Source organism: Tupaia chinensis, unplaced genomic scaffold, assembly GCF_000334495.1.
Source record: "Tupaia chinensis unplaced genomic scaffold, TupChi_1.0 Scaffold143756_1, whole genome shotgun sequence".
Lineage (NCBI taxonomy): Eukaryota > Metazoa > Chordata > Mammalia > Scandentia > Tupaiidae > Tupaia > Tupaia belangeri.
In genome coordinates this window covers 1,362,188-1,375,487 of record NW_006203605.1, presented here as the reverse complement: position 1 = coordinate 1,375,487, position 13,300 = coordinate 1,362,188, and the positions used below count along the sequence as shown (strand labels likewise).

General features: G+C 52.4%; 1 protein-coding gene across 1 annotated transcript in view; it reads left to right on the top strand.

Annotated features, from left to right (window-relative positions):
* Positions 1-13,300, top strand: part of FKBP9 (FKBP prolyl isomerase 9) — a 36,996-nt gene that overhangs the window by 5,692 nt on the left and 18,004 nt on the right. The window contains 2 exon segments of the mRNA XM_027766853.1: positions 2,944-3,133; positions 9,396-9,541. Of these exon segments, the coding sequence (XP_027622654.1) occupies positions 2,944-3,133; positions 9,396-9,541 (336 nt within the window).

Sequence of the window (13,300 nt, the reverse complement as noted above, 5' to 3'; positions counted from 1 at the left end):
GGGTCCCCAGCCAGTCGGGACCGGCAGGTGTGCGCAGGGTCTCCAGGCCCACAGCCTTTCACTTGGACCCAGCAGTGCATTACCACCGTACACCACACCAGCCTGAGGTCGGTATTGCGGTCATATTTGAATGTTGTGCTCAACTATCCAAGTACAACCTGTGTTTTGTTTTATTTTGTTTTGTTTTTGAGAGGTTTTTGCCTTAGGGGAGAAGAGAGACAGAGACAGTGAGAAATCCCCCCCAGGGAGGTGGCCACACCACAATCTCATTTTCTCCATTCTCCTCCCAGGATCTTGGGCATGCATGCACATGTGCCTGGCGTGAATTTCAAGCCACCAAGTCCACAACTCAAACTGTGGCTGGCCATGTGGGAGCCCAGCCATGTAACCGTTACGCCATCTTTTGGCCCCCAAGTACAACTTCAGGTGGGCGGATCCAGGCTGACTGTGGTGGCACAAGGATACTACACTCCGAGGTCATGGATCCGTGTGGAAGGTCAGGGGCTTGGTTCCCTGACCAACATGTACAGCCAGAGCACATGCCAAGTCCATGACTGACGTGTACAACTGGAGCACACAAGACTGTAACTGATGTGTACAGCCAGTGCACATACAAGCCCATGACCAACGTGTACAGCCAGTGCACATGTAAGCTCGTGATCAATGTGTACAGCCAGTGCACACACAAGCCCATGACCAACATGCACAGCCTGAGCACATGCAAACCCATGACCCACGTGTACAGCTGGAGCACATGCAAACCTGTGACCGAGGTGTACAGCCAGAGCACACGCAAACCCGTGACCGACGTGTACAGCTGGAGCACATGCAAACTTGTGACCGAGGTGTACAGCCAGAGCACATGCAAACCCGTGACCGAGGTGTACAGCCAGAGCACATGCAAACCCGTGACCGAGGTGTACAGCCAGAGCACATGCAAACCCGTGACCGAGGTGTACAGCCAGAGCACATGCAAACCCGTGACCGACATGTACAGCTGGAGCACATGCAAACCCGTGACCAAGGTATACAGCCAGAGCACACGCAAACCTGTGACCGAAGTGTACGGCCAGAGCACATGCAAACCCGTGACCGAGGTGTACAGCTGGAGCACATGTAAACCCATGACCGAGGTGTACGGCCAGAGCACACGCAAACCCGTGACCGAGGTGTACAGCCAGAGCACATGCAAACCCATGACTGACACGTATAGCTGGAGCACACGCAAACCCGTGACCGACGTATACAGCCAGAGCACACGCAAACCCATGACCGAAGTGTACAGCCAGTACACACGCAAAACCGTGACCAAGGTGTACAGCCAGAGCACACGCAAACCCATGATCATGGCTGACTGGGGAGGCCCAGGAGAGGACTGTGGTGTGAAACCTTGCTGAGCTTGTCTTTCTCTCAATCATGAAATAAATAAATGAGAAACTTTTAAAAGGGGCAAACTATGGCACGGGGTCCTGTCTCAGTAAGTTACTGTAAACATGCTGCCCCGTTAGTACGTCCGGCTTCTCCTTTCTCTCGACTGAAGGCAGAGAAGAGTAGAGATTACTGCTCCATCATGCACACGCATGCCAGGCACCGACCACACATTCCAGAGCCTGACTCGGCAGGTCCTGACACTCCGCAGAGGCCACAGCAGACTCTGCTGAAGGGCCTGTTGAAAGTACATGGGTGGGCCAGCAGATGGCGTAGAGGTTACGTTGCTGGACTCACACGTGGCAACAAAGGTTCGAGGCCTAGACCCAGTGGCTTGAAATTCACGCTGGGTGCGTGTGCATGTGTGTCCAAGATCCTGGGAGGAGAATGGAGGAGCAGGGATTGCAGTGTGGCCATCCCTCCAGGGGTGATTTCTCACTTTCCCTCACTGTCTCTCTCTCTTCAGCCAGCTCACGTGCCCCAAGGCAAAAGCCTGTACAAAAGTAAAAAGAAGGCACAGGCTTGGGGCTAGCTCAGGTACCCAGGCCGACCCCGGCCCGATGAGTGGCAAGTGGGAGTGTCGAGGTGGTAGGTTTGTCCCTTAACTTTCTTTCATCCCAAATTGCCAGATTTAAAGTTATTTATGTATAACTCTTGCCAGAGGACGGGAGGGAGAAAGAACCCCCAAGAGGGCACGGCCCTCCACAATCCCTTTGCCACTGCTCCATCCTGCTGGGGTCTGGGCATGCATGCAACATACCTGGGATTTTTAAGCCACTGGGGTCAGGATTCGAACTGCCGTCAGCCACGTGAGATCAGACTCCTTAAACACTAGTCTGTGTGGCTAGCCTAAAGTCATTTATTGGCTGATGTTGATTTTTTAGGAAGGTCTGCTATCTGGTAACCCCCCTGGATTATCATTTTGCAGACGTTGAGTAGCGTGCCCTCCCTGTGAGGGGCATCCAGAGACTGCACCATTCAGAGCTCATACAGGAGTGTTGGAGGACTGCTCGTTAATGTGTTTGGGTAGTTATCTTGGCTAATTTTCACTTTACACCTTATTTTGGATTCACTTAAGAATTGAAATGTGTGTTTTGCCTCTTCAGACATTAGCTGTTGTTTCCAAAGGACACGTCTATGTGGCCTTCTCCAGAACTGGGTCAGAGCTCTGTGACTGGCCAGGCAGGCAGAAGCCACGGAGTCGTGTGTTGGGTTCGTATGTGGGTGTGGCCGCCCACATGGAGCAGCTGATTCACAGCATGAGCACCAGCATGGCCGCAGTAGTTGCTTGTGTCATTGGTAGAAGTCTGCGTCCCTCCTGAGGAGGCCAGGCCCGAGGTGGTGGCCGCAGCCTGTGGTTGGACACCATGGGAAGGAAGCGCCCTGACTTTGAGGACGTTTGTCTTCTTTGCTGGGAAACTTCAGCGAGTGAGCGGCACCAACAGGGCTGAGCTGTGTTAGAGCGCTCCCTGACCCCGTGCCCTGGCATGGCCACCTCCCTCCACTCCACTGCAGGGAAGGACATCCCCGGACAGGCGTCTCTGGTGTTCGACGTCGCACTGCTGGACCTCCATAACCCCAAGGACAGCATTTCCATCGAGAACAAGGTGGTGCCTGACAACTGTGAGCGGAGAAGTCAGAGCGGGGACTTCCTCCGGTACCACTACAATGGCTCGCTCCTGGACGGCACCTTCTTCGACTCCAGGTAAGGACACCCCAACGCCTGAGCTCCCAGCATGCCCTCGTAAGTGAGTCCACCACTGCCGGGCCACGGGCCACGTGTCTTCATCCCCTGTCGGGGTCTCCTCATGCGGGCCGAATTCCACAGCCGGACTTCCCCCCTACTGTGCTCAGCTATGGGGGTCCAGATGGGAGTGGCCAGAGGTGGGCTGGGAAGGTGAAGTGGGGGCTGAGCAGTGGCACCGTGGTGACGCAGTGCCTTCGAGTCCGACCCACAGGGAGGTCTGGGCATGCGTCCAGAGGCTCTGAGTGCACTGGGTGTGTGTACGCTCGCGACCGGAGATGGCTGCAGCTGGGGTGGATCATAGCACAGAGCCCCTGTTGGGAGAGACCCTCTCTTCCTCTCTCTCGCTCTGGAAGATAAAAACTTTTTTTTCAAAAAGAAGTTTGTAAAGTGGGTCCAGCCGCGGTAGTGAGTGCTGCTGAGATGGTGTTCCTTGGGCTGGGGCCACGTGGAGCCCAGGTTCTCGGCCTGGTGCAGCCTGGAGGCGGGTGCAGGTGTGGGGAGCCGAGGCTGCCTGGGTGTCGGGGAGACCCCTGTAAACGAGCAGGGCCTGGTGGGGGGTCTGTGGTCTCAGCTGTTCTCGTAGCCCCCCGGGACACCGAGGCAGGAGGGTCACAGCACAGCAAGACCCTGCCATTAAGAGAGAGAGAGAGAGGATAGAGACAAAGGAGATAAAGCGGGCTGTCAGTGACGTGCTACCGGGGACAGGCTGCGGTGCCTGCCGTGCGTGAGAACCTGCACGGACCTCAGCTTCAGGGTCCCCACACCTGTCAGAGCTGTCAGACAGAGGTGAGATGCGCACTGAGGCCGACATGGGCTGCTGGATGCCGTCAGCCCCTGCTGCAGGCCCCTCCTGTGTGCAGCTTTGTCCGGTCTGCGACATGGCCTGGGCCATGCAGAGGGCCTAGGGCAGTGCACGTGGCCGGTCCAGTGCACGTGCTATTTGGAAGCCTCGCTCTAGCTCCGTGTGGTACAGATGAGCAGTGCCAGCATGCCTGTCTCTGAGGTAAAGGCTGTCTATTTTGTCATCCAAAACATTACAGAGGAATTTTTATATTGTTTCATTTGAGCAATTCAGTCTCCTTGTTCCTAGATCTCTGCTTTTACATTTTTTATTTAATTTTTCTGGAAAAAAAGTAGCCATTCCATAATTCAAAATCAAAACAAAGTGTGCATTAAGATATGTTGACTGTGAAGGACAAGCGTGCGACTCCGCTCGATACACACCGAGCGCCTGCACTTCCCGAGGCTGAGGGACGGGAAGACCTAACAGCAGGAACAGAGATGTTACCCAAGACTGCAGGGGGGCCGGGTCGTGGGGGCGAGGGAGGGCTCAGGAGAAAACTCCTAACTGCTGAGGATGACTTACGTTGGTATCTATGACTTGATTGTAGGCGATGCATGTATGCTTGAAAAAACAGTGTCTGCTGTGAAGGCGTACGATGACTGAACATAAAGACATCAGTCAGGGACAGACTCGCCGTCCACATCACAGCCCCCTCCCCCGTCCCTTAGAGTTAACTTTTTAAAATTAATTTCTGTGTTATTCGCATGTGTATGTGCATGCCCAAAGTCCCAAAGGGAGGGACAAATGGAAGAGAGGGCATTGTGGGTGACCGTCACCGATGGGGGGACACTTGCGCATTACCCTCTTCTCTGTCTCATGCAAGGACACGTGCTCTGGAAAAATTAAAAAGAAAGATGCAAATACAAATGTTATGCTTCCTCCTGCCTTATAGAATATGCCATATAAAATACAGCACATTCCCTGTGGTAAATTATTACCTACTATATATGCCATTCTCGCTATTTTCTTTCATCTTGAATTTTTCCATATTAATGTGTAGAGAGAACTTGTTTATTTTCATGTGTGCGTAGTGTCCCCTTGGATGAATATATTGTATTTATACAACCATTCCCTACTGGTGAACATTGGAGTTTTTCTTTTTCTGTGATCAAAAAAAACAGTCCTTCAGCGCACAGAGATATTACTCTCTGCATTCCCGTCTGGTTCTGTCTTTTCTCCCCTGGGATTATACTGCCAATGGAACGACCATGTTTCTGTGTACATATGAAGAAACCATAGTTTTCTTAGGTTTTAAACAGCTTTCCATTTTCTTTTATTTAGTTATTTATGTTTTGCAAGAGACATTTTTGCTATAGGCGCATGCACTCGCTGGAGGACAGAGAGCTAGAAAGCGAGAAATCACCCCATGGGGGAGATGGCCATGCTGCAGTCTCTCTTCCACCCTCCTCTCGGGATCTTGGGCACAAATGCAAATGTGTCCAGCATGAGTTTCGAGCTGCCAGGTCTAGACTCAAACCACAGTCGACTACCTGGGAGTCCAGTGATATAACCATTATGCCATCTGCTGGTCCCTTGTTTTATTTTTTCAAAGCTACAGACATTTTTCTTCTTTTAAAAGTTCAGATAGCGTGTGCGCTCACACAAATAGAGAAATAGCCTCTTTGGGGTTTGGCACTCCGCAGTCCCCTCCTGCAGTCTCTCAGCCTGCCAGGATCCTGGGCACACTCCAGCATGTATCAGGCTGACTGGGCTGGGGATTCGAACCATGGTCGACATGTGACTTCAAGCACCGTTGTGCAGGGCGGTACCAGCTGTGCCACCGAGGTTGGGCCGCTCTGCATTTCAGCTCGGTGGGATCCAGCCTGCTCTAGAGACGTGCCTTGGCTTGGGTAGTCAGCCCCCGTGGTTTGCCAGGTGCTGTTCGCTCCTTCCTGTTTAAGTAGAGCGGCAGCAATTCCAGCCCCCGTGGTTTGCCAGGTGCTGTTCGCTCCTTCCTGTTTAAGTACAGCGGCAGCAATTCTTGTATCTTTTAGGGTTTGGGGCGTGTCCCTCCGGCTGCTGGGGCTAGGATTGAAACTGCATGGTCAGCCTTGCAGAATCTGGCTCTCTTAACTCCTAGGCCATGGGGCCAGCCCTATAGTAACCTTTCTTTGTTTCAGGCCGCCAGGTGCCCAGTTTGAACCACGTGGTCAATGTGGGATCTGGCTCCTTGATCCACCATGCCACTGGACTGGCCTAATAATAACCTTTTTTTTTTTTTACTTTCAAGCTGCCAGGTACGGGATTTGTGTTTGGCCATGTGGGGTCTGGTTTTGTTAACCACCAAGCCATGGGGCTAGCCCCAGTAATAACTTTTTATGGTTGTATATTACTGAAAGTACTTTATTTGCACTTTAACTTTTGTCACTGTGGTTTCTGACTTATTTAAGTTAGAAATGCTGTTAGATGCATCAGGCTTCCCTGTACGGCCCTGTCTTTAATACCTTGCCTTCCTCCCTAAAATACGTAATTTATTTGTCTGTGCTTTCTTCAAGTCGGTAGTCTCATTATTTTATCTTTTAAAATTTCTTTTATTAAAATCTTTATTTTCAAAGGTAACATGTTCTTACTGCATAGTTGAAACAATGCAAAGATGTATAATGAAAAATGTAGTAACGTCCTTTCACCCCTTCCATCCTCAGCACGCAGATGCTGCCAGGGTTAACAGCCCTCCGCAGTGCTTCTCCATGGTCGCAAACGCCTTCCTGCAGAAATCTTTCAGAGGACCTAACTTTACTTTTTTCCAGGTGTTAGCTGACTTTTCCAGCACCCTTCGTTGGGTAATTCTATCTTTTTCCCATTGACTTTTACTACAAGCTGAATTCTTACATATACTTCTGGTTCATCATTTAGAATTTTTATGCTTTTCCATTGGTTTATCTATTCTCGGACCAGCATCATGTCTTTAATTATTACCGCTTTTAATTTGTGTGGCAGAGAGTATTCTTCTTCTCTTTTAAATGTGATTTTTTCCTAGTAAGTGAAACATTGTTGTGGTTTGATACCCTGAAGATTCAAGGACGGGATTTCTTCCTGTCTGTGCTCCCCCACCGAGTTCCCATGCTGCAGGGACAGTGCTGTTTTCACCCCACCGGTCTTCCATACGTTTACAGTGAAATACATGCCCGTCCTTTCAATTTCTACATGAATGACAGCTTGCTATATATATTGTAACATCGGAGCGATGTTCTTTTTTTTTTTTTTTCAATAATTATTTAACTTTATTCATTCATTTATTTTTAAAGATTTATTTAATTTTATTTAATATTATTATTTTTCAATTTGACCACAGAGAGAGAGAAAGTGATGCGAACCGTGGTTGGCCATGTGGGAGTCCAGTGTGCCAACCTCCAGGCTACCTGCGGCCTCATCATTCATTTATTTTAACTTTGACCAGAGAGACAGGACAGAGAGAAAATAAGAAAGCAAGCCACTAGATCTGGGACTCAAACCAATATATATATATATATGCCATTATTATTATTACTTGCTATAGGGTGCCTGCGCTCGCCAGAGAGACAGAAAGTGAAATCACCTCCCAGGGGGGATGGCCAAGCCGCAGTCCCTTCTCCTCCATTCTCCTCTCGTGATCTTGGGCACGCATGCACACGCGCCCGGCGTGAGTTTTAAGCCACTGGGTCCGGGACTCAAACCGTGGTCAACTACATGGGAGTCCAGCGACATAGGCATTACACTGTCGGTCCCAACCATTGTTTTGTTGTTGTTTTAATCTTTAAGTTGACATCTAAGCTTTTGATCCTTTAATTCATGAGAGAGTGTGAGCCTTAGCACACGCGAGGGTGGGAGGGGCGCTCTTGGCGGGGTCTCCTTGCAGCCCCTTCCCAGCGCTGCACCTTGGGGATCTTGGGTGTGTCGCACACCCTGCCTGTCTCAGCCCAGGCAGGAGGTTAGAACTTGCTGTTGGTCTTGTGGTTTCCGGGACTGTGGTTCAGTATGTTACCTTCTACACCGGGGAAGCTAAGCCCCACTGGAGTTTTTAATGCAATTATTCTTAAATTCATATGTTAGCTTGGGGGATGCTGACAATACTCAGCTGTCCTGACAGCCCACTGCAGCTCCTCCCTACCGTCACCTGGTGTCCCTTTGGCAGGACCCAGCTCGTAGTCCCTCCCCTTCCCTGACGCCTGGCGGAGGGGAGCGGTTGCTGGCGACCACTATGGGCTGTGGCAGAGGTCGCCACCGCAGGGCCTGCAGGCTGCTGCAGGAGCTCAGGCCCCGGCTGTGTGAGGGCGCAGCGGGGAGCTCGGTGAAGCTGAGGGGCCTTTCCGCACAGCCTCCCTGGGGTCCACGCAGATGACCAGCCTCCTCTGGTTTCTTCGTGCCCCCTGGCTTTGCGGTCCGGTCCAAGGGTGTGGAGAAGGGACAGTCTCCGCCCTGCAGCTCTGCCTGTCCCCTCCCTGGCCCACCGGGCTGTGTCGTCCCTGGGCTCTGTCCCTGGGCTGACGGCAGGACGGGCGGCCTTGGGCCTTGTCTGCCCCGGGGACGGGAGCGCTGTGGTCCTGAGCCTGGCGGTGCGCGTGGACGCGGAGTTTACTGTGCGCTTCTCCACCGTCAGGCTTGGGGACTGTTCCTCTTCCCGCACTCAACTCGGCAGGCCGTGAGGAGCAGGGACTCGCACCCACGAAGTGCCGCTGGGCAGGGCCGGCAGGGATGCTCGTCCAGGCTGGGCGAGGACCGCAGATGTGCGGATTCCCTGGCAGTCTGCGGCGTGTCCCCACTCAGGTCTCCCCTTTCGATACTGGAGCCAGCGCTGGGGTGCACCCTAGTGTCCGACCAGGGCCTCGTGGCCGCTCTCATCAGCCCGCGGGGTCCAGAGCACGCAGCCCGGGTGGCAGTCTGCGCATGTCTGTGGTGGCTCCCCCTAACTGCATCGCCCTCCCGCGACAGCGGCGGGGCGGACTGTTTCTGCTGCAGCTGCTCACAGCCTGGGCTGCTTCCGCGGCCTCTTCCGCGCTCTTCTACTCTCCGGTTCTCTCCTCTTCTTTCCCAACTTTATTTCCTGCTTAGGAGACAGAGGTAAGGACTGGGGCACCCAGCAGTGTCCCGGCCCTGCGACCGCCGCCGCCCCTGCCAGGCGGTACCGCAGCGCGCACGCGGTTGGGGACAGGGCGCCAGGACGGAGAGTCTGGGCCTTCCCCGCGGTCCGCACGCAGACCTCCTGGCCGCTGCCATCCTCAGCCCGGAGGGGACAAGTGTTCGCCGCTCAAAAGAGGAGCGTTTGCTGTCTATGCCGTCTTGGATTCTCGTTTTCCTGCACCAGGGGCTGGAGGCCTCAGCGTTCCTGCCCGGCCGGGCCAACCTGCGGCGGCGTGGCACGTGCGTGGCCTCACCAGTGACCTCTTCCTTCCTTTCCAGCTACTCGCGGAACCGCACCTTCGACACGTACATCGGGCAGGGCTACGTGATCCCCGGCATGGACGAAGGCTTGCTCGGTGTGTGCGTCGGGGAGAGGCGCAGGATCGTGGTACCCCCGCACCTGGGCTACGGGGAGGAAGGACGAGGTGAGCAGGCCTGGCCGAGCGCTGGGGCCGGTCCAGCTTCCGACGGGGCAGCGATTCCCTTTCCAGAGTGGTTCGTTCTCGTCCTGGTGCCTTCTGCTTTCTCCCTGCCCATTTTCCTTTTGAAAAATCTTAAACTCACCAGAACTGAAAGCCCCAGTGCGTCCCACTCTCCCAGCTGCTGGCTCTGGTTTTATTTATTTACATTGATTTCTAGCTGAACTATTTGAAAGCAATCACAACACCCTCTTTTTGCTGTTGGTTTTGTATACCATAAAATTCGCCATTTAAACGTACAACTCCGGGCCAGCAGATGCATAAAGATTATATTGCTGGACTCCCACGTAGTTGACCATGGTTCAAATCCTAGACCTGGGGCTTAAAACACACATGTGCAGGGGGTGATTGTCGCTTCCTGTCTGTCTCTGCAGCTACTACACATGCTCTATGTAGCAAAAATCTCAAAAAAAGAAAGAAAAGTACGACTCAATGACTTTTAGTAAATTTAGTGAGTTGTACAACCATTTTGTCACCTTCATAGCAAACTACCTTATAAAAGTTACACAAGTAAGACATGTTGACGTTAGAAGAATTAAATACAGATACTCAAAGAAAACAGAAATCACCCAGAAATAAGAATTGGCTAGTATTAACATAATGGGCAGGATATTGACCCCAAAGACACCCACACCCTGGTCCCCAGGCTGGTGAATATCTTGCCTTATTAAAAAGGACTTTCCTGTAGGCATAGTGTTTAAGGCACTGGACTCCCACATGGCCAAGAGTGGTTCGAGTCCCAGACACAGTGACCTGAAAATCACGCTGGGCACATGTGTGTGCATTCTGAAAATCCCAAAGGGAAAATGGAGGAAAAGGGATTGCAGCACGGCCATCCCCCATAGATGAGTGAGTGCTCTCTCTCGCTCGCTCTCTGTCTCTGCTGAGCACTTATGCCCTATGGCAAAGGAAAAGGGGGGATTTTTACCAGTGCGACTGCGTTAGGGACCTGGGGAGGAGTGGCCCCTGGGCTCTGCCGGTGGCGTGGCAGTCTCTGCAAGTCTTCATAGTAAGAGAGGGGCCGAGGCCAGGCAGGAGAAGTGTGAAGCTGCGGCTCAGACGATGGGGCAGCAGCCATGCCATGGGAGTGACCTCTCAGCGGGAGAGGAGAGGTCGGACCCTTACCTGCAGCTCCAGGGGTGCATCCTTGCCAGTGTCTGGGATTTGTACTTTCACCTCTGGTATTAGGAGGAACAACTTGTGCTGTTTTAAACCACAGAAGTCACAGAATTATAGTTTGCCAAAGCAGCAGTAGGAAACTAATACAATTAAGTGAATGTCTTCCTAAACTTGTGAATGTATACGCTGGTGGAGAGGGAATATTCATCTACCCTACTAGTAAACGTGAAAATGAAAAAAGGGATCATCTAGAGACCAGCAGTTAGCATAATGGCTGTGTTGCTGGACTCCCATGTAGTCAACTGCGGTTCGAGTCCCGGACCTGGTGGCTTAAACTCACGCTAGGCACACATGTGTGCCTGCCCGAGATCCCAAGAGGAGAATGGAGAGGAAGAGATTGCGGTGTGGCCATCCCCCCTGGGGGTGATTTCTCACTTTCTGTCTCTCTGTCTCTGTCTTTCTGGTGAGTGCACGCGCTCTATAGCAAAAACTTCTCCAAAAAAAATCTTTTTAAAAAAGGGATTGATCTTTACCTATTGTTTTATAATTTCTCTCTTAGCCTAATTTATTGTGAATAACAGATTATAAAAAACTTCCTATGCCAACAGATTTCTGTGACCGAATAGTGTGCTAGACCATGTTTTTTTCCTTAATCATGTTTTCTCTTATATGCCATTTTTTGCTCAGTTTCTTGGGAACATTTGGTGCTGAGGCAGAAGGCTAGCGAATGAAAGCAGAAAAGAGCCAGAGCACCTGCCAGTGTGGCGAGATAGAGAAGCCGATCAGGGCAGGAAATTTCCCCAAGGTAGTGTAGGCAGGAGACTGGTGAGGGTTATGGAGCTGAGGAAGCCACGTGTGATACACCCAGGGAGGGGAGTCAGTGGGCCCGGCCACGCGTCATACACCCAGGGAGGCGAGTCAGTGGGCCCAGCCACGTGTGATGCACGCAGGGAGATGAAAACAGCTGGCCCAGCCAGTGACCAACCCACACAACCTAGATTGAAAACCAGAAACCTCGCAGTCGGGAACTGCCAGGGCCTTTCGAGCCATGCTGTCTGCTCAGCCGGCTCCTGCCTGTAGGAACCTACTTTCGCTTCTGCTTAGTGCACACCTTCTACTTTCGCTGCTGGTGTGCTCCATGCAGTTCTGTCTGAAACACAAGACCTGGGATCTCAGCCTTGAAGCCATCCTCAACACCGCCATGTTTATTTCGCCTGCATCTGACTGGCCTCCCTGTCTACACATTTCGTTTTGTCAGCATCTTGATTTCCACTGATACAAGGATCTTAGGAATTTTCCTACTAGGATTTATATCATGGGAGCTAAGAAACTAAATTTGGGGCCAGCCAGTTGCATGGTAGTTATGGCTGCTGGATCCCTCATGGCTGGCCGTGCACGCGGTTCAAGTCCCAGACCTCAAAGCCTGAAAGCACTCCTGTGCGTATGTGCGTGTGTCCCAAATCCTAGAAGGGAGTGGAGCTCAGCTATCCCCCAGGAGTGCCTTCTCATTTCCCTCTATCCCCGGCAAGCACACACGCCCTATAGCAAAACATCATCTCATCAAGTTGATGGGGGTAGGGTATTATGGAGAATCACTCTTCCTCGCCTGAATTGAATCACTGATCTTTTTTTGGGGGGGAGGGGGCCCTCAATCAAAAGGACTTGGGCCTCCCCACGAGTGACTCCGGGGAGGGTCTTTCTGACTCCACATTTCCCGCGCCCACCGCGGGCGGGGATTCGGCGCTGGGCTCTTTCACTCCCTGTTACTGAGGGAATCCTGGTTAGTTTCTTTTCCTCCACTGACCAATATGCTTAAATTCAGTGGGTCGCCACGTCTGATCTGAGGTCCCGAATCACTGATCCTTAAAAAGCCACAGCTGATCCAGCTTAACAGACATCCAGCAGGACTGACTTCCTGTCCCGTCTGCTTAGTATCTCCACGCCCTGTCCTGTACCATGTAAATTTTTACCTTCTACCCAATACACACAGAAACAGGTAAGTACCTTGAGTATTCTTGTTTCAGTATGACCCAAGAACTGATCCTTTCTTTCTCTAGAAATAATGTGTTGATGGAAAACATTGGCTTAAATTATTTTTTCCTCTTCGTTTTCTGTCAAGCATGAGACAGAGCCCCGGGAGGCGTCTGAGGACTCAGACATTTTCTGGGCCTGAGACCCCTTCCTCTGGAGTCAGCAGTGGGGAGGGCGTCTTGCTGGAGACCCAGTGCTCCAGGCCGGGTCTGCCCCGCCCTCTGCTGACTAGGCTGATCCCGGAGGGGCGCCAGGCAAGGGTGTCAGGAGGCAGGGCTGCCATCTGTGGTCTCCCCACCATGTCACTAGACGTTTAAGCCTTGAGCCCTCTATCCTCTGTCAGAGCACCTTCTTGGCAGTCCTTCCCGCAGGTTGGAGGAGGGGTAGTGGCCTTGGACAAGGCCCTGGATTTCCCTGTGCTTTGTTCCTGGGGCCAGCCCTGAGGTGGGGAGTGTACCCTGCCCTGAGCTGAGCCCTGGGCTCCTCCCTGCTCTGCAGCTCCTCAGCTTCCAGCCTCTTGTGTAAGGTCCCTGCCTGTGGCGGGGGGGGGGGGGG